General features: G+C 47.4%; 3 protein-coding genes across 4 annotated transcripts in view; 1 reads left to right on the forward strand and 2 right to left on the reverse strand.

The window, feature by feature from the left end:
- Positions 1 to 6895, reverse strand: part of LOC141736362 (myosin-IIIb-like) — a 29924-nt gene extending 23029 nt beyond the window's left edge. The window contains exons 1-8 of the mRNA XM_074570421.1: positions 6717 to 6895; positions 6536 to 6601; positions 6326 to 6456; positions 3383 to 3485; positions 1597 to 1699; positions 959 to 1115; positions 534 to 636; positions 140 to 268 (exon numbers count right to left, since the gene is read on the reverse strand). Of these exons, the coding sequence (XP_074426522.1) occupies positions 140 to 268; positions 534 to 636; positions 959 to 1115; positions 1597 to 1699; positions 3383 to 3485; positions 6326 to 6456; positions 6536 to 6601; positions 6717 to 6833 (909 nt within the window). The 5' untranslated portion in view covers positions 6834 to 6895. The remainder of the gene's footprint in view (positions 1 to 139; positions 269 to 533; positions 637 to 958; positions 1116 to 1596; positions 1700 to 3382; positions 3486 to 6325; positions 6457 to 6535; positions 6602 to 6716) is intronic.
- ARHGEF39 (Rho guanine nucleotide exchange factor 39) lies at positions 6814 to 19430 on the forward strand. 2 transcript variants are annotated; one of them, XM_074570423.1, is made up of 10 exons: positions 6814 to 6966; positions 9460 to 9644; positions 10132 to 10226; positions 10644 to 10764; positions 11825 to 11943; positions 13759 to 13829; positions 14606 to 14734; positions 17630 to 17859; positions 18761 to 18849; positions 19056 to 19430. In XM_074570423.1, exons 2-10 carry the CDS (start codon positions 9498 to 9500, stop codon positions 19069 to 19071), a joined length of 1017 nt encoding a protein of 338 aa, XP_074426524.1. In that variant the 5' UTR covers positions 6814 to 6966; positions 9460 to 9497; the 3' UTR covers positions 19072 to 19430. The 2 variants fall into 2 exon arrangements, with proteins under 2 accessions (XP_074426524.1, XP_074426523.1); XM_074570422.1 differs by lacking the exon at positions 6814 to 6966 and adding an exon at positions 8188 to 8292.
- A 1602-nt stretch (positions 19431 to 21032) lies between these two features.
- Positions 21033 to 22237, reverse strand: MRPL17 (mitochondrial ribosomal protein L17). Its single transcript, XM_074570424.1, has 3 exons — positions 21802 to 22237; positions 21636 to 21704; positions 21033 to 21528 (listed from the first exon to the last, which is right to left on the reverse strand). Exons 1-3 carry the CDS (start codon positions 21973 to 21975, stop codon positions 21271 to 21273), a joined length of 501 nt encoding a protein of 166 aa, XP_074426525.1. The 5' UTR covers positions 21976 to 22237; the 3' UTR covers positions 21033 to 21270.
- Between the last annotated feature and the right edge of the window lie 3518 nt (positions 22238 to 25755).

Genomic DNA, 25755 nt, shown 5'->3' on the forward strand with positions numbered 1-25755 from the left:
CTCCCTGTTCTTTAGAAACCTTCACACTCTGATGCAGATACGTCCTCTGCCATCTCTGGCAGGAGCAGTTCCTGCAATCACACTGCCAGTGGGAACCAGCATCATATCCATAAGGTTTCTGTCAGCTCTTGTGACTCACCGCTGCAGCCTTCAGCCATCCCCGGGAGGCTTCGCTCACTTTTACAGACCCATTCCTCTCCTCAGGCTCAAAGGTCACATTGCCCAGAGACAACACACCAGCCAAGATAGCCTGCATGTCCACTTGCTCCTGAAACACAAAAGAAAGGTGACCGAAAATCTATCAGACAGTAACATATACAAAACAGAGGGCCCAGAAGTTGGACAGTTAAGGGAAAGGCACAGGCAGCCTGTGGAAAAGGCTCTACACAAAGTCTGACGGACTCAGGTGCTTTGGGAGTAACACGGAAAATCCAGAAAGGAGAGGAATAGGGCTGAGTCTCACAACAGCAGCCCGAAAGAAACCCTCTGCCTGCAGGATGCACAGATGGAAATTAAACAACCCCAGAACTGACCTGTTCTTGGAAGCCCACCATGTCAAGGGCATTGCACACCTCTTGGTATTTTTGCTTCCAGCGCTGAGCTACATCCTGTGTACCAAATCGTCCACTTATGTACCTGAGAAAGTGTATATCCCATACAAAACCGTCACACAACCAGCACAGCAAGTCAGTCTTGCCCCAAAGGAACAAAGCAGACCAGCAGCGGTGGAGATGTGAAAGGGAAGGAAACTCTTCCGAGGCAATGCAACAAAGAAGAGACTCCAGACCTCCCAGCTTCCATAATGACCCATAAGACCTCTTCATGCAGCTCCATTCAGATCCATTCATTCACATGTGCCAGGCTCCACAGACAGAGCCACAGGGCAGAGGCATAGGCTCCATTATGCTGCTTTCCCCTCTATCCCCCATCATGAAGACTAAACTAGTCTTTGAAGTACCTGTAGAGTGAAGGATCCAATAGCCCATACATCTCCTTTTCCTCTGAAGAAAGTCCAGCAAACATGTAGTAGAAGATATGGAAATTCCTCTCCCCAGTATCTTGTTGCACTACCCGTGACTTCTCTAACAGGTACTCGCTCAACTTTGCACCTCGCACTGCACACAAGAAGGTGACAGGGTAAACTTTGCACTTGGGGCTGAATTGAGCTGTCCTGCATCTCCTTTTTTGGTGACAAGAACATGGAATTGTCTAAAATAGCTTTCTTGTGTACAACACTCTCTAGGCGGCTCAGCACCCTGGAAATGGGCATCTCAGTGCTTCCTCCCATCATCTTAAAGATGTTGGCTCACCTCCTTTAGCAGCAACCGAGGCTTCTGGCACCACAGAGTATCACTGATACTTCCCTTGTACTGTCACCCCCCATATCCTTCCTGGACTCACACACCGTCCAAACCCAGGCCTTATCCTACAGCTGTGGTCACTGTAAGATTTTACTTAATTGCACACCCCTCCCACAGGGAGTCAAGCGTCAAAATTTCACCCTCCACAAGTTCTGGCTACTCAGTCCACTCCCTCTCTCCCCTCCTCCCTCAGTGCCTAACCATCCCCCAAACTAGTAATTGCCCTTGACTTTACCCGTGTTCTTCTGGAATCGCAGCTGTATGTATTTTCCAAAGCGGCTGCTGTTGTCATTCATCACAGTCTGGGCATTGCCAAAAGCTTCAAGCAACGGATTTACCTAAAACAAGCGAGCAAGTAGAACAAGCTTTCTTCAAATTCAGTGATCGAATCTAACTTACTAACGTTTAACTTTAGCATTTACTGATCAGCATTTGGCTGGAATTGGAACCACTCCATGAATACTCAAGATCACCTATTTTATCATAACCTGGATAAAGGAACTGAAAGAGGCAAATATAGAATGACAGAATTGTTTAAGTTGGAAGGGACCTTAAAGATCATCTAGTTCCAACCCCCCTGCCATGGGCAGGGACACGTCCAACTAGACCAGGTTGCTCAAAGCCCCATCCAGCCTGGCCTTGAACACCTCCAGGGATGGGGCATCCACAACATCTCTGGGCAACCTGTTCCAGTGCTTCACCACCCTCAGAGTGAACATAACAAAGACTATAAGAAAATAAGCACAGTCAAACTGAGCTGATCTCAGTAAGATCACTGACTCATTTGTTAGAAGATAAGGTCGGTATATCAGATTTCCACAAAGCATCTGACATGGTATCACTAGATAATTTGACTGCTGTACTACAATAAACAAGGTAAAAGATGGCACTCAGTAAACGTAAGCATGATAACTTAGCATAAGGCTCAGGATAGTGAATTATAAAGAAAGTAACAGAACAATCAGACCAGCTTGGTAAACTGGATGCAAACAAGGCCAAACAACAATTTTTCCATATTTGAGCAAAGAATGCCTGCTGACTGGAAGAATGATGCCTTAGGGTACATACTGGGCAGACTGCTGACCACAGCTTTACAGCATGCCACTGTAATCCCCAAAAGGCTAACTTAGCCCTTGAACAGATCTAATGGCATTGCCAGTCAAGTCTTTCAGGGCCCGTTAGGCCAAGCACTACGCCAAGCAAACATAGCTATCCTGCTTCCTTAACCTGCTCAGGTCAGAAGCAGCTTGGCAGTGTGGCCCAAGCCAGCTCTAAGTGGAGCCAGCAGGTATATCAATGCCATATTCCCACAACAGAGCACAGGCATTCACCTCGGATCCACCATGGATGATACGTCACTGAAATAAGAAGTAACTCCAGCGCCCAAAGCATAGCACAGTGTTTACATGGCAAGGTTTTGGTAGCAGGGAGGCTACAGGGGTGGTTTCTCTGAGAATATAACAGAAGCTTCCCCCGTGTCCGATAAAGCCAATGCCAGCCGGCTCCAAGACAGACCCACCGCTGGCCAAGGCTGAGCCTATCAGCGACAGTGGTAGTACCTCTGTAATAACATATTTATGAAGGGGAAAAAATTGCTGCACAACAGCAGCCAGAAGAGAGGAGTGACAATACGTGAGAGCAACAACTCTGCAGACACCAAGGTCAGTGCAGAAGGAGGGGAGGAGGTGCTTCAGGCGCCAGAGCAGAGATTCCCCTGCAGCCTGTGGTGAAGATCACGGAGAGGCAGGCTGTCCCCCTGCAGCCCATGGAGGCCCACAGTGGAGCAGACCTGCAGTCTGTGGGAGACCACTCGCTGGAGCAGGTGGATGCCCGAAGGAGGCTGTGATGCTGTGGGAAGCCTGTGATGGAGCAGGCCCCTGGCAGGACCTGTGGAGAGCCCATGCCTCAGTAGTTTTCTATCATTTAAGATACTGCCACACGCCCAGCAAAGAGAATTACTGCAAGTTGTCTTGCAGCAGTGGTGCTTCCTCATCTTCAAGCACCATCCTGTAATGACCTACCTGAAGGATCTGCTGCTCCAGCTGTGAGTTGCCTTTGCATAGGTTCATTATGTGCTGCAACAGTAGCTTCGTACTCTCTGTTTTCCCTGCACCGCTCTCTCCACTGCCAAGAAAAAGCAAAGGAAATTCCAGCAGCTGTAAAGCATAGTTGTTCTGCCCCTTGTGTCTTGGTGCCCCATCACTTGAGAGTACTCTCCTGTCCAAGGGTTTCACAACTTTTTCAGCTAAACTGCATGTGTGAGTACAAACTCACACCATGGCTTTACACAGCGGGTTCCATGAGGTCCTGTTTCCTCCCCAGGGAAATTTTTCCCCACCTGCAAGGGAGTACAGATATACCCCATGCCATCACTTCTGGATGGGGTGCACCAGCCAGACCATGTACTCTGCTTCTTAAGAAAAAATATATCTAACTTCTGGAAAACAACCTCCTCCAAAAGTGACCTGATCCATCAACAACCCCACATATGCTGAAGTCAACAGCTTCCTCCTTCAAAGAGATTTGCCCCATCCATCTCATATCCACAACCAAGTTCTGATCTTGAGATACTGTCGCAATCTCAAACTCAGGCTCTTCTCACATTCACGTGCATCAGCTGGTTGAGAACGTGGGCACACGGCCACAGAGCTGCCCGCACACCCACAGCAGCAGTGGTGCACGTCACTCTGCTGTCACGCGTGCCCAGCACCTCTGCCTCCAAGTCAAACAAACAGCACTCGGAAAGCACATTTTTCCCTGTCCTGGGAGGGAGAGTGTACAATCAGTGAGACAACGTGTCCTTGACTGACAACATCATACTGGCAGAGAACTTCAGCATATGCATAGAAAGAAAAATATGCAGGAAATGATTAAGGTATACTTGAGGGCAGGTCTCCATTTCCACACCCGACCTTTGAGCATCTGGTGTGGTTTTACTGCTTTGTAGCTCCCGGTAGCTCTGTGTTGGGATCAAGCATCTGTCATAGGTGGCTCAGTACCTCAAAATACTATGACAGATACCTGACCTCAAGCTCAGATCAGGCCATCGCTATCTGAGTACACGCAAACAAAATAAGTTGAGAACAAAAAACAGTTGAGAACATGCCACACAGACAGTGCACCTGGTCAGTGTATAAGATGATTTTTTGTTTTCAGTGACTTCCTTCCTCCATGAAAGAACTCTCAGTCAGCACTCAGCAAGTTCAAACCTGTCATTGTACCCTCCAACAAGCACAGGAGCTTCACCAGGTCCTGCAAACACTCCCCATGGCAGATGTGTAACTGCCCCAGGCTGTGAAGAAAAGCGAAGTCATCTCCAGGAGACCCAAGTGCTGTAGCATAGCGTAACCAGGCTGTGACTAACATCCCTTGGGATTGGGAGGGCAAGACGAGCCAGTGGAATTTGTAGCACAGGACAACTCGATTGCAATGAGCATTTATCACCTGCAGACAGCTGCTGCGCTCAACATCAGCCTCTGAAACATGCCACCCAGACCTCGCAGACTAAACTGGAGAGACCAAAAAGACCACAAAGAACAGCAGAACCTGGTGTGTCCCCATGCTGTTCTAATGAACTGTGGTCTAATAGGAGTGCCTTCCTGCCCCTTCTCCGCACCAGCTTTGCTCATGCCAGGTAATGTTATTAATGAGTGCTTCACCACTCATAGAGAGCAAAACCATGAACTTCCTGTGATACCGACACACAGACCGGTGAATAGGGTTGCAAGATGCACAGGAGTAACTCAGATTCTCATCTCTGAGACCACAAACTGCTGGCAGAAAACAATCAGATCACTGACTTCTTCACAAACGCCCACAGGTTACTCTTTCTTGTTTTCCATCTTCCAAGACAAATACTATGACTGTTCTCCATCCCTAAGAGCCCTACCAGAAGCACCTCTTCCACCTGCTGACTCCACGGCCACCACTTCCCTTGAGCTTTGTGAGAGCACTTCATGTAAAGCACAGGCACTGATGGCTTGTAGGCTAGAGAAATGAGTGGGGCTGGACGCTCAGGGTCAGCTCCCAGTCCCACTACAACTCTCAGCAGTAATTCAGCAAGTCATTTCCACACCATGTAGACTGAAAATACTGACAAAATGATCTGAAAGCCAACATAAAGAAAGAAATATTAAATCAAACAAGCTGGCAATTAACAGTTCAACTGAGATTACATTTCAACTGTTCTCTACAATACTCAGAACAGGCAGTTGGTGAGTTGAGGCTTTCTCCTCGATGCTGTTTGAGGCTTTCTCCTCGATGCTGTTTGAGGCTTTCTCTGCTGGTTGATGCTATCTGCTGCCCTACACAGTTTCAGCAGAACAATAGTGACATCATGGAGTAAAATGCTCATGACACTGGTAGGCTCTTTGGTTACAAGAGCCCATTTTTTTCCCTTCTAGCACACAGAACTGTCCATTACAATAATATTTTCCCTGACCAGATTCCCAAAGGTCTTTGGGCAAAAAAATCTTCTGTTTGTCTTTCTGCAGCTCCTTTGTTACATATGGGAAAAGCTCCGCTTTGGGAAAACAGGTCCCTTCTACTACATATAACCTTTATCACAGCAGTCAGAGGGGGAGTTGTTTCACTGATTAAGAGCACCCTGTGGCTTTCCCCAGAGATGGTTAAATCTTTCCAAGGCCACATCCCTCCAGAAGCAAACCCGACATATTTAGCTGCGTTACCAGCATCGTCAGCTGAGCCGTTGCTCCACAAAACCCAGCTTTGTTTTGCTGATTGCGATCTGCCCGCTCTCCTGTCTGGGAAGTGGACAGGTTGGGAAGAGAGATGGGTGGCAAGCGAAGCTGGGTTTGGACTCACCAACAGGGCAGGAGACGAGCTTTGCCCAAAACTTCGTTGGGGAGAGCCCAAGGAGAGCTCGTTGGCCGCCATCCAGCCCCCGACCCCTGCCTGGCTCTGGTGAGCCCCCGGCCCGGCCCGGTTGCCCACCCAGACCTCACCTGATGACGATACACTGGCTCCGTGGCCCGCCACCCCGGTGGCCCAGCATGGCGTGGTAGGCCCGGCTGGCCACGGCGAAGATGTGTGGTGGCAGCGTGCCTCTCTGGGGGTGCCGGTACTGCTCGGAGACCTGCCGGGGGGGAAAAGGGGTGGTGAAAGGGATGAGGGGGGCAGCGGGGCCCAGCCGGCGCGGGCCCGCGGGGACTCACCTCTCTCCCGTACAGCGGCAGGGGCTGGAAGGGGTTCATGGCGACGAGGATGTCCCCGATGTCGGTCTGGGGGAGAGGGGGAAGAGCCGGTCAGCCGAGCGCCGGCCGCCGCCGCCCCCCGCCCCGTCCCGTCCCGTCCCGTCCCGTCCCGTCCCGTCCCGTCCCGTCCCCCGGCACTCACGTAGACCTGCTGCCGCAGGAACCGCTCCCGCAGCCCGCCCAGCAGCGACGCCTCGTCCAGCTCCGACAGCGACGCCAGGTCGCCGGGCGGCGGGCGACGCTGCCCCAGCGACACCATGCCGGACCGCTCCCAGCGCCACAGACAGAGCCAGCCTGCCCGCCTCGGCCCGGCCCCGCTCCCGCTCCGCCCCCAGACCGCCCTCCGGGGCGGGGCCGCCATTTGAACGCGGGGCGGCGGCGGGGAGCAGCAGGTAACGGGCGGTGAGGGCGGTCTCGGCCGGGGCCGGGGCCGGGGCCGGGGCCGGGGCCGGGGCCGGGGCCGGGGCCGGGGCCGGGGCCGGGGCCGGGGCCGGGGCCGGGGCCGGGGCCGGGGCGGTGAGTCTGTGTAAAACGGGCAGCAGGAGGGGGGAGGAGGAGGAGCCCTCCGAGGCTGAGCCCGCCCTGCGGCCTCTGCCACAGCAGTCACAGAATCACACAGACTGGCAGGGGTTGGAAGGGACCTCTGGAGACCATCCAGTCCAACCCCCTGCCAGAGCAGGGTCACCCAGAGCAGGTTGCACAGGAACGCGTCCAGGCGGGTTTGGAATGTCTCCAGAGACGGAGACTCCACCACTCTCTGGGCAGCCTGTGCCAGGGCTCTGCCACCCGCAGGGTAAAGAAGTTTTTCCCTATGTTGGGATGGAATTTCCTGTGTTCCAGTTTTGTGCCTGCTGCCCCTTGTCCTGTCACTGGGCACCACTGAAAAGAGCCTGGCCCCATCCTCCGGACACCCACCCTTTAGATATTGATCAGCATTGATGAGATCCCCTCTCAGTCTTCTCCAGGCTAAACAGACCCAGGTCTCAGCCTTTCCTCATAAGATAGATGAAGGTCTCCTTGTGCCTGGCCGCTGGCATTCATCCTGTTACCCTCCCCTGAACCTGCACTCAATAAATTCAGGTGTAGCCAGACTTTTCCCAGTTTCTCTGTATGACAATCCTGATAAACTGAAAGGCTTTGGGCAGCTTATTCTGTAGAGGGAAGATCTTGCTGTCCTCAGAGGTGGGAGATGGAGCTGTGTGTCCCTTGGAGCTGACCCACCAGGTGGTTAACACTCCAGAGATGTCCAGAGTGGCTATGCTGCAATGATAATGGGAGGTTTTTGCAGGATATTCAAAATAGAAAGTATAGAAATGTGGCAGGGAATATTGCTAATGGGGTATCGTAAGGTAGTTAACTGTACAGGAAGTATTCAGCGGTTTCTACTCTGAGTCTGAGAAGACAGAGGCAAGCTGGGGTGCTTCTGTCACCAGTAAGTGAAGTTTTTATAGTCTGCCCATGGGCTCCAGACAACTGTTGCCCTACAGACCTGAGACATTTAGAATGTTCCAGATTTGGGAATAATACCAGTGTTTGCATTGCACCGCTTTATGCGCATGGGAGATGGTTAAATGGGGTGTAACTTTTTTTTGTCATTTTTTTTTTAAAAAAAGAAATATTATTTCTTAAAAGAAATTGGGCTGCAAAATGAAAATTATGACTGCAGCCTACTCTGGCTGAAGGCGCTCTGAGAATGGTAGCAATTTAGTCTATTATTGGTGAGTACTTTGCAACTGCGCGCTAATGCTAAGCTCTTGCATGGTGTTCCCTGCAGTACTGCCTCTCCGTCCTTAGGGGTGCCAGGTCTGCCCTGTTTGACCAAGGTGTGGCCTCAGGTAGATTGTGTCATGAGCGAATATGAGGATAAATCTCTGGAAAAGCTCCTGCTACTATAAAATACTGCACATGTCCCTCAGCTATCTGGACTTTTGCTAACTCATTAAATGAGCCTTGGTACTCATTTGATGTGAAACTTTTCTTTGTTTTAGATATCTGATGTTGTTTTAGATATCTGAAATGTCTCTGGAAGACTGTATTTGACAAATTACCTTTTCTACGACAACACATATTTCTGTATTAGTATAGCTTGTCTGTGTGGGAGCCAGAATGTATGTAGAGGTAGCTCAGCTTCCAGCGAAACTGCAGGCTTCATGCTGTGGTGAGCATGCAACAGCCTGCGCTGCCTTTTCATCAAAAGGCAGAGCAATATGTAGCCGGTGCTCTGCTAACACACGCATCTCTCTCTGAGAGAGGCTGAAAAAGAGGGAGTGTTTTTCTCTCTACCAAACCCACAACACTCTTTGCAGAAAGAGAAGAGCAGCAGCAAAGCTTGTTAGTAAGTGGATAGTGTGATTCACAGCAGTTGCTTAGTCTCTCTCATCTCTGAAACCAGGAAAGGCTATTGGGGAATGATAATGCAAACTGCTTGCGTCTTGTGAGCCTCCATGGGAAAACAAGAAAGAGCGTTCCCTTTCTCTCTTTCTCTCTTTTCCTCCCTCAGGACAGATCTTACGGCTGTTTTCTACTCCTACTCACAGTCCCTCTTCCATCCACTAACTTCTTTGGGTTTGTTGAGAATTTTGCATGAAGAATGGGGCAAAGCACGGGAAGAAGCACTTAGTGGGTGGAATTGTATGCTTGAGATTTGCTTACAGCTGTATTGTAACGTACTGCTCTTGCTGTCATGGTCTGTTCTTTCTAACGGTGGTGTTCTGGTTGATGCAAGGCTCTACCCATGGGTAGGAATGCAGAAGGAAACTGTTGATAATGATTGCTGGCAATTGACTTCCCTTCTTTCACAGTAAAGTGCAGACCTTGTAGCTCAGAATCCTACCTTGCGTACAGGTTGTGCATTTGTTGTGGGTCTGTCTCTCTTGGCTCTCTAGGATTGGTTACCTTTCTGTATGTCAGCTCTGAGACCGCCATGAGTGACTTGTCCCTGCCATTTATGGCCGGATCAAACACTGTTGAGGAGCAGAGGGCTCGCTGGGAGAGAAAGCGCAGACGGACAGCCAAGGAGCTGCTGGAAACAGAACACAAATATGTTGAGCAGCTGGATTTGGTGGTCACAGTGAGTATTTTGGCCCCTTCTGAACTGCTGGGGCTGAAAGTCTTTTTTGTTGTTTTTCTTTTACCTCCACTGTAATATCTGATAGCTTGTGGTTTCGTCACCTTGGCTTTGGTCTGTACCCAGACATAAATTTTTAAGTTTTGATTGTGTAGGGCTTAAGATGCCCGAGATGCATGAAACACAGGGGCACAGACAAGAAAGTTAGATTATGAACAAGGTGGTGCAAAAAAAGATGCATCTAGGAATACTGAAATAGACTCCGTCAATGCTGTAGTGCTGTTCCACATGTTCACAGTTGTGGTCAAAGTTACCACACAGCTTACATTTGATGATAGATATCTTAGGTAGTCATTCGCAACATTTGGTATCCTTTTGAGCTCAAGAGTGTGCAGGCTGCAACTTCTTGGTTCTGCTGTGTGCAAAGAATAACCTTTGATTGACCTGTGAATTTTACCTCTTTGAAATTCTCTTTTTTTTTCCTACTTAGTTCTTTGTGACAATTTTAAAGGCCAAAGGGACGCTGAAACCTGCTGTGTTGGAAACCATATTTGGGCACCTGGAATCCATATATTCGGCCAGCCAGTAAGTGAACAGACTGAGACGATTCCTGTAATTATATGGAGAGGACCCTATATTGATGAGAAAGTAAGATTTAAGGAAATAAAGCTAATACCTTGTAAAACAGGCATTCACTTGTAGCAATACTAACCTTAATGGCATTTGCAGGTGTACCCAGGAAACTGCTGATCTGTATCCACATACACGGATGCTCAGTAGCTATCTAGATAGTGGTTTAAATCCAGTAAGTCTTTTCTGTGGTATTTTTAAGGGACGTTTTCTGTAGCTTACTCTGGGACCATCAAGCACATATTTGGCACAGAAACTGGATGTGAGGTGGACACTGACAAAGGGGAATGTCAGCATAGGAGTGAACCAGATGGAGCTGTGAAAATGCCATCAGTAATGTACCCCTCATGAACTACCTTTGCTTGTGCACAGTGTTCTGTCGCTTCACCTGGAAAGAGGAAATCTGGCATCAGGATTAGAAAATTTCTGTCAGAATGTGGAGCTTTATGGCCACTACGCTGAGAATTTGGAGCAGGCAAATAAAACCTTGAAGGTAAATATCTCCTTTATCTTTCATGTTCCTTCTTCGCTCTTTCTCCATTCTGTGAAACAGCTGCATCCTTCCCTTTTTCTTCTGTTTCTGGATCAGAAACGGAAGAAACTTGATCAGTTTTCTTCCTTTTTCGGAGTTGCTGCTATTTTCTCGGTCTTTTTCCCATAATAGAATGGTGAAAACTTCTCTACCTATTTAAAGCTTCAGATTTTTGAAGCGTGTTTCAGGTGTTTGTGTATGTATGTGCATATGCTGAGACAGCTTTCTCAAACAGAGTTCTGTATTTACTCCCACTCCTTCTTGGCTGGCAAGCCTGGAGAGTTTGCAGTGGGAACACTAGGGGACATTCATCTCTTTCTGGAGAATTATGAGGTCTCCTAGTCTTTCCCATTACCACTAACTGTATCCTAACAGTGGGATTTCCTTGTCCTTCCCAATTCTTTTTCTATGGTAGAAAAAAATTTTTTCCTTCCCACTTACCTCTCCAAATACAGCTTGTCTTCCAAGAAATTTCAGAAGGGTATATTTTTATTTCAATGTCCTGACAGCTGTATCTGGAATTTAAACCCCTTGACTTTCAGTTTTTGTCCATGCTTGTTCCCAGCTGCAGATGTACTGGGATGTTTCCCTTCTGTTCTTTTTGCATGCATATATTCACACTCTTGATTTCTGAAGAGAAAAAGCAGTTTTGGATACTTGCCTTGAGGTGATGGGAACGTGGGGCTACATTGAAACGAGTGGCAAAAAGCCACAGGTTTTCCCATCTGAGTCAACCTTCCTTGTTTTCTTTGTTTCTTTTTAATTTGCTGAATATACTAGCTTTATGCTGCTGTGTATGTATGAAGAGGGGATATTACTTCCATTATCCACTGGGAAATGTGGTCAGGAGATAAAGAATTGCTTGCCCATGGCCACAAAAGAAGTTGTTGGTGCTTGTGTTTAGGACCGGAGTCCTAAAGTCTAAGTTTAAGAGTTTTAAGGGTTCCAAGCTCTGCTGTAAACTAGAACACATATTTCTTTCTATAGTTTTAAAGCCATATGCCTTTTCTCCTGCACTCAGGAGCAATTGAGGAAAAATAAGTCATTCCGACGGTTTAAGAAGCTCCAGGAGAATCGACCTCAGTTTCAAGGGAGGAAGCTAGAGGATCTGCTTCCTCTGCCCCTGCAGAGGCTGCACCAGTAAGTAAGCAATTCTGAGTCTTCAAGGTGTTAGTACGAGAGGGAAAAAGGAATGTAACGGTGGCTTGGTTGCTATGGGAGGTGAAGTTGCTTTATGTGTCTCAAAATCGTAGCTTGTAGACAGCAATGAAACAGAATTGAAGACATGCCTGTAAAGTGCAATCAAAGTACGTGTATGGGAGATGATGCAGAGTGGTATCTGTGTTTACCCCTGGCTCCTGAGTGGTGCATCTAGCTCTCTTGTAGAACTGGAGGCTTTCTGTCATCTCAGAAAGCTACCGAAGCTAGGCCCTGAACAAAAGCAAGCTGTCTGGTGGTGCATTGTGACAGAGATAGTCTCACTCCACTTTTGTGTGGGCTGCTGACCTGGAGCATTGTGACTCTCCTCTCTTGTACGTGGTTGCTTTTGGGGAGAGATGTGATTAATGAACACGTGGGAGCTTTTCTCCCCTCTCTGGTTATCGGGGCCATATGCTTTCCTCAGATTTGATGCCTATGTCAATTGTCTGAGCCTGGGACAGATCCAGTCTGGATTGCTGCATTCTCCCCTTGAAGCATCATCTCCCCTTTGGAGAGGGAGACTGCCTGTAGGAGGCAAGTGCTGCATGCCCTCAAGGGCTGCCCTTTCCTGGGGAGGGTATATGGGTAATACAGAGCACAGGTAGTTTGCTGGGAACCCAGCTGCTGCTGCTGTAGAGCATATCGCTGCTCTTCAGCTATGGTCTTATCCATGCTAAAGCAAATTTGAGAGATTGAGAGCCTCGTTTCTTTAAAAATAACTAAGAGTGAGCGTACCACTTAAGAGTACCACTTAAGAGTGGTCAGACACTGGAATAGGCTGCCCAGGGAGGGGGTGGAGTCACCATCCCTGGAGGTGTTTAAGACTCGTTTAGATGTGGTGTTGGGGGATATGGTGGAGGGGAGAACTTTGTAGAGTGGAGTTGATGGTTGGACTCGATGATCCCAAGGGTCTCTTCCACCCTAAATGATTCTATGGTTCTACCACAGTCTTTCATGTAGCTTTATGTAACCTTTTTAATCATCTTGGCAGATACAAACGTAAGCTTTCTTTTTACTGTAATTCTTTGGATTGTTCCTGTAAATTTGTGAAATAGCAGTATATTTTGTTGCTGTCCAACAGTTTGGAAAAATGGTGGCCTTTTAAGAAAGGTCTAACATTTTCATTAATCAACTCTTTCATGTTCAAGTTTCTTTGAAACTGTTAACATATGCTGCAGGTCATGTGACTTCTGCCAGTTCATGAATCTATTCAATGTGATAATTCTTCTGTCATTTCAGACTGAAAATAGTTTGACTTTATTGGGAGAAAGCATTTATGGAGATCTGATCCTTTCCGGTAAAGACTGGAGAGGAAAAAAGAAAAAAGGCTGCTCCTAGTTCTTATAGAAATGCCTTTATTTTCTTGTGAGGCCGGGAAACATACGGTATGAATGCTACCATTCAGACATAAAAAAAATTTAAATAGTTCAAAGAGCAATTGTCTGTTATTGAAGGCATTTTTATGTGAATGCTAAGAGACTCATGAACTTAAGTAATATGTGAGGTTGCTTTTATCAGACCCCCCAGGAAATGCCAAAGGCTTGCAAATGTTAAAAAAACTTGGGTTAATTTAGTTGATCAATTCGAAGACAAAAGTGAATGTGATTGAAGAATTGTGACCAAAAGCTGCTTGGTTAGGTTTAGAGGTGTGTACTCCACCTCCTGGTGGAGTGTTGTTCATCATTCTGTGACTAATAGGAGATGCTGCTGTTCCTGGTATCTTTTTGTGAAACAGACCTGCTCTCTCTACCTTAGGTACAAGCATTTCTTCAGAGACCTGCTGGAGAACACCAGCCCAGACAGTGCTGAGTACCAGAAACTTGCAAGTATGATTCCACCTGTAGATGCTGGCACTTTGGTCAGTGTTGGCCTCCTTGCTAATAATATTTGGATTCTCATCTTCTGTCTACTTACACAGGAAGAAAAAATCTACCTCTCTCTGGGGTTCTAGTGGATTACTATTTCCCTTCTCCCTGAGAACACATTGGGAATAAAAATATAGAGTGACTGGCAAAGTGGCCCAGGGGTTTAGGCCAGAGAAATGGCAGCTCTATTTTTCATAATGAGGGTGCTGAGACATTGGAACAAGTTGCCCAGGGAAATTGTTGATGCCCCATCACTGGACGTGTTCAAGGTCAGGTTGGATGGAGCTTTTAGCAACCTGATGTAGTGAAAAATGGTTCTGCCCGTGCAGGGCAGTTCAACTACATGATCTTTAGTTTCCTTCCAACCCAAACCATTCTCTATTGGTCATGTGCCTCAATTTTCTAGGATAATTCATGTCCTTCATGCCATATTTACTAGCAGTTAACACCATTTGTGGGGCATTTTTCCTGGTTTTGCTTCCAAATCCAGGAAATTATTCCTCTAATGTTTCATTGGTGAATAAATGTTGTCTAGAACCGCAGAAGTGCTGGTTGGAGGGAGACCTCTGGAGGTCCTCTAGTCCAATCTCTTGCTGAAATTACTGAATAGATCTGGTTTTGATACTTGGTTTAAAACATTTTTTTCTTAATTTCTTCTTATCTTTTCACAACAAAATAGACAAGATGTAGTATGTATTCGTTTGTAATAACCTCAGAATATGCTACTTTAATTTCAGAGGTTGTGAAGTCCGTTTCTGAGGTATCTCGGTGGGTCCAAGACATCATTGATAACAGAGAGAACTCATTGCAGCTGCTTCGGGTTCAGAAACTGCTCAAAGGACAAAAGACCCAGGTTTTGACTCCAGGTGGGTCTTACTGACAGTTCTGTTTTTCTTCTGCCAGGCTGAGATAACTGGAGACGTGCTCAGCTTCATCTCTGACTCAACTCATATTAACCAGTATTCCTCTTCTGCGTAAGTTCTATAGATAGGTGGTGAAGTAATATAACTAGTAATTCAAGCACTTTTTTTTTTTTTTTTTCAATTAAGAATTTCTGAGTAAGGATAAGCAGCAGCTTAATTGCCTGACATTCAGATAGGAGGAGCTGATGACATGTAGTTAGAAAGTTAGTAACAGAAACCTAAGGAGGTCAGGAGTATAATTCCTGGGTGAGAATGAAAGACAGACATTATAAAAATTTTGAAAGAGTCTAAGTAGTGGTATTGTCCCTACTCCATTGCAGGAACCATAGGTTTCTGAGTGTCAAGGACGCAAGGACTGTGGGGTTTCTTACCTTAAGCTACAAGCTTAATGGACTTGTGCTCACACCCGTAACATGAAGAATCTTCTTTTATCTGCATGGTTACGCTGTGCCAAAAATCAGAGTATTTGTGTTGATAGCTGAGATATATAAAGTCACAGTCAATGGCTTGTAAGATCATCTAATTGGATAATGGGTTTCTTTATGACCTCTTGTGTGACCGAGTGCTCTCCATGCCCAGAACACACTCCAAGCTACGTATGGAATATTGTGAGAAATGTGTCCAGTCTGGGCAATTATGAAACGGTCACTTGGGGCTTCACCTGCGCCCTAACTAAACGCTGCTATTGCAGAGGTCATCTAGAAACAGTGCTGCAGCTGGAGAGGAGTGTTAAAGTCACTGTGTGTAAAGGTCTCTAAGGCACACCTCCTGGCACTTACGAACGTGGTTGTAATTCATACATGTGGGATTTTGGGTAAAGAAAAATTGGATTTTTGGGTAAAAAAACACTTTTGGGATGGGAGAGAGGACTGGAAGAGAAAAGCAAAACAAGGAATTCATTCAGTACTTCCCATCGGCAGGCAGGTGTTTAGAGCCATCCCCAGGAAAGCATGGCTCCCTCACCTATAACAGAGACAAATGCCATCACTCCAAATGTCCCCCCCTTTCCTCCTTCTTCCCCCAGCTTTTATTACTGAGCATGATGTCATATGGTGTGGAACATCCCTTTGGTCAGTTGGGCTCAGCTGTCCCAGCGGTGTCCCCTCCCAGCTTCTTGTGCCCCCCCCAGCCTGCTCTCTGCTGGGGTGGTGTGAGGAGCAGAAAACACCTGGATGCTGAGCAGTGCTTACACAGCAATAGCTAAAACGTTCCTGTATTTTTCAATGCTATTTTCAGCACAAATCTAAAACATAGCCCCATACCAGCTGCTAAGAAGAAAATTAACTCTATCCCAACGAAACCAGCACAGGTAGAAAAAGAGGTTATTTATCAGGGTATCTCACATTTGTCAGTGTCTCTGAGATGTACTGCTCCCTGTGAAAAGAGACCCTGCTTTCCTTGCTGCCTTCCATATACAGGGCAAATACCATCTTAGCCAGAACTGCCTCCTTAACTGTTCTGTCACTCCTAGCTTCCCTAGGGATACTTCCTTGCTCTCCTTTCACAAGAATTTCCTAAATCATGTGCCCTTGGGAGTCCTGAATACAGTTCTATATCCCAAGACTTCCAGCACAGTCCAGCTCAGACTGTATGCCAGGGAGTCTGACCACAACTTGGCCTGAAGGAAACAGTTCCCAGTCCAGCCCCACACTGCTGACACCTTCCTTCCATTTGTTTTTTTTAAACTTGAACTGATTCCTGCATGTCACCCTTCTCTTTATCAGTTCTTATTCAGATAACAGGAATGGTTCTTGTGGAGTAAGCTAAGCAGGAGTTCACTTGCCTCTATGTTTTGTGACTGTAGCATACCACACAATCCATAAAAACTGTGTTGTTTTCTAAAAGGTACTTACTAGCTCAGCCAGAAGCCAAGGCACAAAACGCAGTGGCTGAAATTCTCTGGCAGGTGTTTCCCAGACCAAGCCAGATAGCAATACCTTATTAAATTCTTATAAATAATATTATTGGCAGGTGCCTTCATAATTCCCATGAGTTGATGGCTATCTTGTACAATAATCCCTCTAGAGAGAGGCATTGCTTTAATTATTCCATTTTGTGTAGACACCATTTTGTTATTATTGCTGCTTACAGCTAGGTTTATCAAATTGTTGTGATTTTTTTCCTGATGATTTCTGCACCTTTTGTTTTATTGCAATTCATTTCATGGGTAGATGACACTGGACTCTCCTCTGCAAGAGAAGGTTGATAAGGTTGGCTATTCAGACCTTGCTTTTAATATGTTGTTTTGTGTCCCCTTTGCTGTCTTCTCAGTAGAACAGTAATCTGCATTCTGTAATCTGTTAACTACTGGAGATCCATATATGATTATATGACCTGTGAAACTTTTTTTTAATTGGCATGCACAAGCAAACAAAACAAGGGAAAAATAATAAATGTTCAAAGCTTAGGCTAACTTCTTTTTCACCACTAATGACAAAAAATTGAGCAACACAATTTAAGATAGTTCATGGCATGTTTTCCAAAGGCTTATGTAAATTTAAAGGTATGCATACCATTTTCAAACCATGTTTTTGTTCTGGTCTCTTTAAAAATAGACTTCCATATCATAATATCATTTTAATTAATATAGTAGATTTAGAACAACTTCAGTCTGCTCCTCAGATATTAAAAATTTTGGGCCAATTACTGCTTCTGCATGGGTGCTATCAATGCTGGTGAGCTGGCCCCAGTCAATACTCAGCGCCTTCTAGAGGCTGGAATTGATGTAGAACCTGGTAACCTTCAAAGGTAGCTCACCGTATTCATGTTTGTCTCATTACATCCTTTTTTTTCCCAATGATGATCTGACAACTGTCTTCATTTCCCCGGCATGCCTAGGGCGCTGGTATATCCGGGAAGGCTGGCTTTTGGTGGTGCCTTCAAAGGGAGAAGAACTGAAGCGCAGGATGTTCTTCCTTTTTTCTGATATCTTGATTGCAACAAAGCCCTGCCATCCACTGCACCCGCTGAACTCGAACAAACTGGCGTGCCAGGCTGTCTACCCGCTTCACCAGTGCATAGTGGATAAAGTGTTCGGCCACACGCAGAGCCAGGGAGGGCTCCTCAGTGTAAGTCTTCCTGCTTCTGATGCACAGAAGCATCAGTGGCATTAGAGTCACGAAGCAGGTCTCTAGCCATCTCAGCAGCAGCAGGACCGAGATGATGAGAGTGGGGACAATGGTAAATGCAATGAACTACTCTGAGTTAGGGCAACCCTTCTCTTCTTGAGTCATGTAGGTCCTTTTCCCCTCATGGTGTAGGCCCTCCTCAGCGCTGCAGGGTACAGGCTGCTGGTTGCTTCACTTAGCTCAGGTGAGGAGGGTCCGATAAGACTCTGACATGCCCTTATCAGAGCCACATGTCTGGGGGGACACCCCACAGTCATGTGACAATGAATACTTGTTATTACATCGACTGTGGACTCAGTTTATAGAAAACCCTGAAAAACAGAGAATGCAAAGAGATGTGGGTATTACCACAAAAGCTTGTGCATCTAACTCCCGGAAGGCTGCAGGGTCTTTGGCTGGGACTGATGCCTCATGTAGGGGTTCCAGCACCTGGGGGCCGTTTTAGCGCATTCCTTGTGAGCTATGACAAGGAAGACTCTTTGGGCAAGCTGTGATCTCTAGATGGTGGTAGTGGAAGGACCCCTAGGGGCAGCTTGGAATACAGGAGAAAACTGGATGAAGAGCTGCTGAGGACTGTAATTGCCAGCATCCAAACAGCCTAGTAAGTCAAAGTGGGCCGTCATCTGTAGCTGGAAGGAATGGACAGGACTTTTTGCTCTGTACTGTCCAGCCTCTGGCTTCTGCCAGTATCAATACTAGACTTTTCTATCTGGGTAAGAAAATTATGGAAATCAGCAGAGAGGGCTCAATTGAGTTCAATGGTGACGGCTCTCCTGTTGCCAGGGTTGCTGCCTTGGCAAGGAATGCCACAGAGTGACACCGGATTCTATTTGCCTTTCAGCTTTCCTTTCCACACAAGACACTGTTGTTGATGTCCAGCGACCAACAAGATATTAATGACTGGTATCGGAGTCTTGCAGCTGCAGTCAGGTAGGCAATCCATTTTCCAGAGGTGGAAGGGGCTGAGGCAAGTGGGCAGAACATAAAAATGATCATATGGGCCTGTGTATTTGCATGCATTACATGGTTTTAAGGCTGACTTAGAAGAGCTGACTCTGGCAACCAGCATACAAGGGAACAGTAAGAGCAGATTTCATGTATTAACACTGTAACTTCCCCTTTATTTTCCACTACAGGCAGCTGAAAGCCTGACCCATGCGAGTACCAGACAGACTGGCAGGACAACTGCTTGGCAGAAGCCTACACCATTTTAGGAAATGGTCAAAGACTTACAATAGGCGAGTTGCATTTAGAGGGACTACAAAGCGTGCTTGTGAGACTATAAATGCTTTGTCAGCTGTCCTAACCTTAATACAGATATTGCAAAAAATAGGTATGCGTGCTAAGGATTTGTATATAAAGTCTGTATCAAGACTTTTCCACAACTTGGCTTAGAAGCTTCTAGCTTTCTTACACTTTTTTTCCCCCCTCAGGTTATTAATTTAAGAAAAAGCAGAAGAGCCTGACTTGCTTTCCCTCATTAAATGTTTTTACCCAACTGCCTTTCTAAATCAGTGTTTTCACATTTATTTGTCTACGTATACATCTACCTGCTCTTGCTTCTGGCTCCTTTGATCAAAACGGATGTATTTGGATAACTGTAACGTGGGCGTAACACTGTATTTTCAGCTACAGGGCTACAGCACCACAGCCATCTTCCTCCCTTGGCACGTTTGTATCATTCATATTCTTCTGTTTTCTACCAAAATAGTTTGACGGTTATTGTCCCTCCTCCTGTTAAGAAAGTCACAGGTGGGCTGATCAAGGGAAAACAATTCAGTGCTTAAAATACTTGTTGGTTTCACATCAATCCCACAGAAAAGCGAACCTGCTGAACTATCCTAAATAAACTGGCAGGTAACATGAACCTGTGCTTATCAAACAGCATTCACATTTCTAATCTGAATCCTAAGACATTATGCAGGTGAAACAGCACTTGCCTTTGCCTTCAAGGTACGCAGTAGCCTTATCGCTTTGAAACGCTACCGTGAAAAAGGGGCAGCACCCCAGCTCCTGAAGCACAGCGAAAATCTCCAGAGGGCTCCAGTCAGCATTCTGGATTGTCAGTTGCTGGTAACGCACTAGGGTTCATTTATAGGATGAAAAACCAATTTGAGGAAGAAATATACATATGCTATTAGTCTTGAGAATTCAACATTAAAACATTGACTTTTTAATAACGTGGAAGCTCCGCAGCAATAGGAGTGTGGTTCACCTACTGAAGGGGAAAACACCTGTTTGAACAAGATGTTAGATCATCAACTGCAAGGAGAGCAATTTCAGGCTCATAAGTAATATAAATATTAAGGTTTCTCTGGAACACGGACTTTTTTTAGAAGTTTGACTGTTCTTCTTTAAACAGTAGCACACATCTTTAATTTCTCACTAGAATTCATTAAAACAGAAGTGGTACTGTGTAAGGTAAGTGTCCTAAAGAAAAAATTACCAAATTTTAAGTTAACATAACTGGGTTTTGTTGTTGTTGTTTTTGGTCTTCCCATACAACTGACTCACTGTGTAAGATCACTCATTTAGCTTAGTTTGTGAAATCTGGGAGGAAGGAAGGAACCCAATGTGTCTTAGGTTTTTTTGTCTTTTTTTCCTTTTTTTTTTTTCCAGTCAGAAGCCACAGCCAGGACTTCCAAGTACTAGCTGTACTTGACATTAAAGACAAAGCTAGCAATTTCAGTTTATCTCTCTCTCTGAAAAAGTTCCACTACTCTCCCTTTTTGTTCTAATAGGGTAATACAGAGATTTCTTGCAACCCTGCACCTCAGGCAGAGATGTTTACCAAGGTCCTGGTAGAGATGACTATTATTCCTGCCCACATTGCCTCCTTATTAGAACACAAGTCCCTTTGGTGCTGCCTCTTTTAAGACTTATCACAGTGCTAACATCCCATTTGTCTTCAGCGCTTCTGAAGTGGCAAAACAAACTTGAATTTCACGGAACTTCCCATCCTGAAAGGCTGCACACTGGCTCCTAGAAAACACTGCAGCTGTGTTACAGTGAAGTGGAGACGTGGCACCAGAGAGCAGGGCTGTTGTACCAGAAGCTGTAAGAAACAGTTACTAATTCATGTGCATAGGAATATAATCCAAATAGAAGCAAACTCACTTTCTGAACAGAATTTATTTACACACAACATCAACCATGAGGACTCCCAACTTTATTTCCTTCTCTGGCCGAGTCTCTACTCAAACCACACGACGAAGCAAATAAACCCTGAGCTTCTCCCTCCCCTCATGGCAACCCAACGTTACTAATCAGCCTCCAGGCCTTCTGGGACGTCCTCCATTCCTGTGCCCCAGGACACCAACAAGGTGCAGGGCCAGCTCATGCCAGGGATGCCTAGACGGGGGTGCCCTTGGGGGCCCACTGCAGGTCCTCCCGGTAGCCCTTCAGGAGCTGGTTGAGTAGTGTCTTCTCGGAGTCGCGGTGCGGGCGGATGAGCGGCGGGAAGGGGTTCCCCTTGAGCTCAATGACCGCCATCTTGGCGCGGTCAAGGCCGTCCCGGTTGGGGATCTGCAGCAGGCGGGTGTAGCTGCCGGGGTGGGGCTGGAACCGGGGCGCCAGCACTTTGAACAGCTTGTGGATGAGGTCCTTCTCCTGCGGGGGCGGGAGGGGGCACGCTCAGCTCCCGCACCGGGGCTGCGGGGGGCAACGAGGGGTCGGCGGGGACCGGGAGGGCGGGGTGGGGGCACGGCGATACTCACCGTCAGCCAGAAATCCGCCATGCGCATGGCGCGCTCGTTGGTGTCTCCCAGCTTGGCGTACTCGATGAGCTGAGAGGAGGAAGAAGCCAGAGCCGTCAGGGTGCCCGGCCGCCCCGCCGCCCCCCCGCGCCCGGTGAGGCCCGCCGAGGCCCGGCCGGCCCCTCACCTTCTCGGCGTAGCCCCGCATCTCGTCAGCCCGGGCCCAGGGAGCCTCGATGCGTTCATGACGCACCAACGCCGTCACCAGGTTGCGCAGCAGGTCGAGGCGCGAGCGCGGGCCCAGCCCCAACCGCCGGTGCACGCGCCCGTGGGAGATAGCGGCCGGCACCGACAGCCGCATCCCGACAACCGCCCGACCCGGCCCCGCCGCCGCTGCCGCCGCCGCGGGGCACCATGGGAGGCGCCTCCCGGCAGCTCCCGTGCGCCGCGCGGCACGCCGGGAGTTGTAGTTCGCTCCCCGCAAGCCGCCGCTGCACCGAGATGGTCCGGAGGAGCCGCCGCCGGGCTCGGCGGAGAGAGGAGCCGCGAATCGAGGTGTCTGAACGGGTCAGGGAAACAGGGCCCGGCGGGTGCCGGCCTGCCCGGGGAAGCCTGCTCGCCGCGCGGCGGTGAGGTGCGCAGGCGCCATGGGGCCGCGCGGCATGCCGGGAGTTGTAGTCCCGTGCCCCAGCGGGGGAGGCCGCCGTCTTCCGCCCCAGTGCGGCCCTGTCCCGCCGCAGCCAGCCCGTAGCAGCCCCGCTGATGCCTCCGCGGCATCGCTTCCCACCGCCCCCCCCCATCCCAGGGCGACGCCGTGGAGGCGGGCAGGCAGGGCGGGCTCCGAGGGGAGGAAGGAAAGCGGCCGGCCTCCCTGCTGCCCCTCGCCCCACAGCTGGGGCCGGATGGTGGGCCCTGGGCCTCACGGGATGCTCCTGGGGCTGAGGGGAGGGCTCAGCCGGGCGCCGTGGGCAGAGGTGGCCTGCCTCTGCCTTTACTTTACTCTCCCTTTTTCCCCAGTACCGGTGGCGGGATGCCAGTGTAGCCTGGGACCCCTGTATCACGTCCCCGGGCTGCACAGACGCTGCGTGCGCTGGCCCCATGGGGTGAGGGTGCTGGATCCAGCCTCACGCAGCCCTCGCAGGGCATTGGAGCCGCCATCCTAGTCATGGAGGTGGGTGCGCGCCTTATGTCCACAGACGAACCTCTGCCCTCTTCTGCAAGAGGTCATGCAGGGAGGTGATTCTGTCCCTCTGCTCTGCTCTGGTGAGACCCCACCTGCAGTGCTGCGTGTAGCTCTGGAGCCCTCAGCACAAGAAGGACATGGACCTGTTGGAGTGGGTCCAGCAGAGGGCCACGAAGATGATCAAAGGGCTGGAGCACCTCTGCTATGGGGACAGGCTGAGAGAGTTGGTGTTGTTCAGCCTGGAGAAGAGAAGGCTCCGGGGAGACCTTATAGCGGCCTTCCAGTACCTGAAGGGGGCCTACAGGAGAGATGGGGAGGGACTCTTTATCAGGGAGTGGAGTGATAGGACACAGGGTAACGGTTTCAAACTGAAAGAGGGTAGATTTAGATTGGATATCAGGAAGAAATTCTTTACTGTGAGGGTGGTGAGGCACTGGAACAGGTTGCCCAGGGAAGCTGTGGATGCCCCATCCCTGGAAGTGTTCAAGGCCAGGCTGGATGGGGCTTTGAGCAGCCTGGTCTGGTGGGAGGTGTCCCTGCCCCGGGGCAGTGGGTTGGAACAGCATGATCTTTAAGGTCCCTTCCAACCCGAACCATTCTGTGATTCTGTGCCCCCATAGTTCTGGCAGTGCGTGTAACTCAGCTGCAAGAAAAATGCCACATAAGGAGGTTTCCTGCTGCTTGTCTCTTGCAGGCGACATTCCTGTATTTCAGAGAAAGGATGTGTAACAAAAGCAGCTACCGACAACGTAAGAAAAAATATCTTTGTTATTATGAATACATCATAAAATCACAGTCATTTTATACACATTTTAGTATTTCATATATAAATAAAGTGAACAGTATAGTTATTGGAATGTGTAATAGGAACAAACATATGGATTTTATCATGAAATTAACAAATTCTTGGATCCCACCCCCCTCTTGTTGCTTCTCTGGGGCTTAGCATATTAACTCTGAAATACTTCTAAGAAGATGGTTACTCATGCTGTGATGGCAACAATAACTCCAGGCATTAACTTAATTCCATTTAGTGTCAATTTACTTCTCCTTTTCGTGATGTAGCCTGACTATATTCATCTGTGTCAGTACTCTAGCTTTGCAAGAAAGACTAATCCCATATGTACTTGGCACACTGTTGAAAGAAAGCATTTTCCAAGCTTTACGATTTTGTTAAACCCATTAACAATCAGCACTTTCCCATCACTACACACTCTTGCAAATGTTTCCATTAAATATATTTCTAATATTAATAAAATAACAAACTCTTTATTATCCTTCTGCTTATAACTTGATGTCTTAACATCAAAATAATATTTCTTTCTAATAAAATTATACATAGTATTTATATGAAACAAAGTTGTCATGTGCATGAGCCTAGTAATGAAACTAGGCATGAGTGTAGATGTTTCTACATTCTTATTTTGGATTCTTGGGGCGGAGTGGAGGGTGGTGGTGTTTTTGGGGCCACAGATTAATAAATAATTTACAAAGTAATGACTTCCCTGGCTCCCCGGTAACGAAGCCTAAAATTAGAAATGATTGCTCTGGTCTGGCTTTATAAAACTTTAGGTATGCTGAAGAAAATGTCACTTTTCTGTCTGAGGGTCTGTATGTGTTTATCGAGAAATCTTAATGAAATGTTTCTGATATGGTGTGTTATGGAAGTTATCATACAATTAATCAGAAATAAAATGAGAAAGCTCTACGCAAAGAAGTTAGCCCGACGCAGACAGAAGGCTGAACCTTCCCACGCAGCTGTGCTGAGAGGGGCTCTCTCTCCCACAGGCATTTCTGTGTCATGCCAGGCGCACTTCTCTTTACCATAGCATCCCCTTCTTGCTGCCGGGACTCAGCCAACAGCTTTGGGGCAGGGAGTCTGGAAAGAGGAGGGTGAAGCACAGGGACAGACCCAAGGGGCATTTTCCTTCACCTTTTTTACGGAGTGAGCACGTCTGTTGGAAACCCAGCTCTAGGCTGTGAAAACCGATGATGCAGACTCCAGAAAGGAAAGTTACTGAGGTTTCCATTCAGAAAGGCACACAAACATGTGCCATATTTTATGTTCATGAGTCTGTATGTTCTGAGCTTTCGGTACATCCAGTGAGGCATGTATTTTATCTGTTTTTCTGGCCCAGTCTCAGAATTTCCCTTCCCTGGATACTAATGCACAGCAGGGTAAATTGTCACCTGCCCCTGAATTTGATGGTCAAACTGTAGGAACTTCTCATTTGGTATTTGTCCACATTTGGAAAAGCAGAACTTAGAACTAAATTAAGTGCCTTTTCCAGAACACATCTTCTTGTGGGCAGGCAGCAATAGAATTTAGTTGGTATGTAGGAAGTCACACACCTAACTCATTATTCTGTATCTGATGGTCCAAAAAACTGCAGCTACTAATTCTATAGTGGGAATCAACCTGATCCAGCAGGTGATGGGGTGTGGTGGTAAACATATGCAGGAGCTGCATAATTTGCAAGTGTTAATACATTTGACATTTAACAAATTTACTTAAAATTGCATATTCTTGAACAATGTTATTTATATCTAGTTGCTTGCTTGAAATAAGCAAATAAGACCTAAATGCCTCAGTTCATTCTGTCTTTCAGCCTGCTGTATGTAAGGCCATCTGTTTTTCGGCCACAGGTTCCTTCCCCAGATCTCACTGATTTCCCTGTTACCATGTTCACAAAACTACTTGGCTCTGCAGCTGGTGGCAGAGCTCCTCCCAGAGGAGAAGCCCAAAGACCACAGGGTGAGAGCGCTTATCATTTTTTCTAAGCTATCCCAGTAACTCGGTCATTTCTCTGTAAATATTGATATACATATAACACGGAGTACAGAACATTAATGTTCTTAAAGCTAATGCCCTTGCTTGTGGCATAGTGATAGCGAGGAGTTGGGAAGCAATGACTGGAATGAACACATTCTCTTAAGATAATATACAAAAGATACGAA

The sequence above is a fragment of the Larus michahellis genome, chromosome Z, assembly GCF_964199755.1.
Source record: "Larus michahellis chromosome Z, bLarMic1.1, whole genome shotgun sequence".
NCBI lineage: Eukaryota > Metazoa > Chordata > Aves > Charadriiformes > Laridae > Larus > Larus michahellis.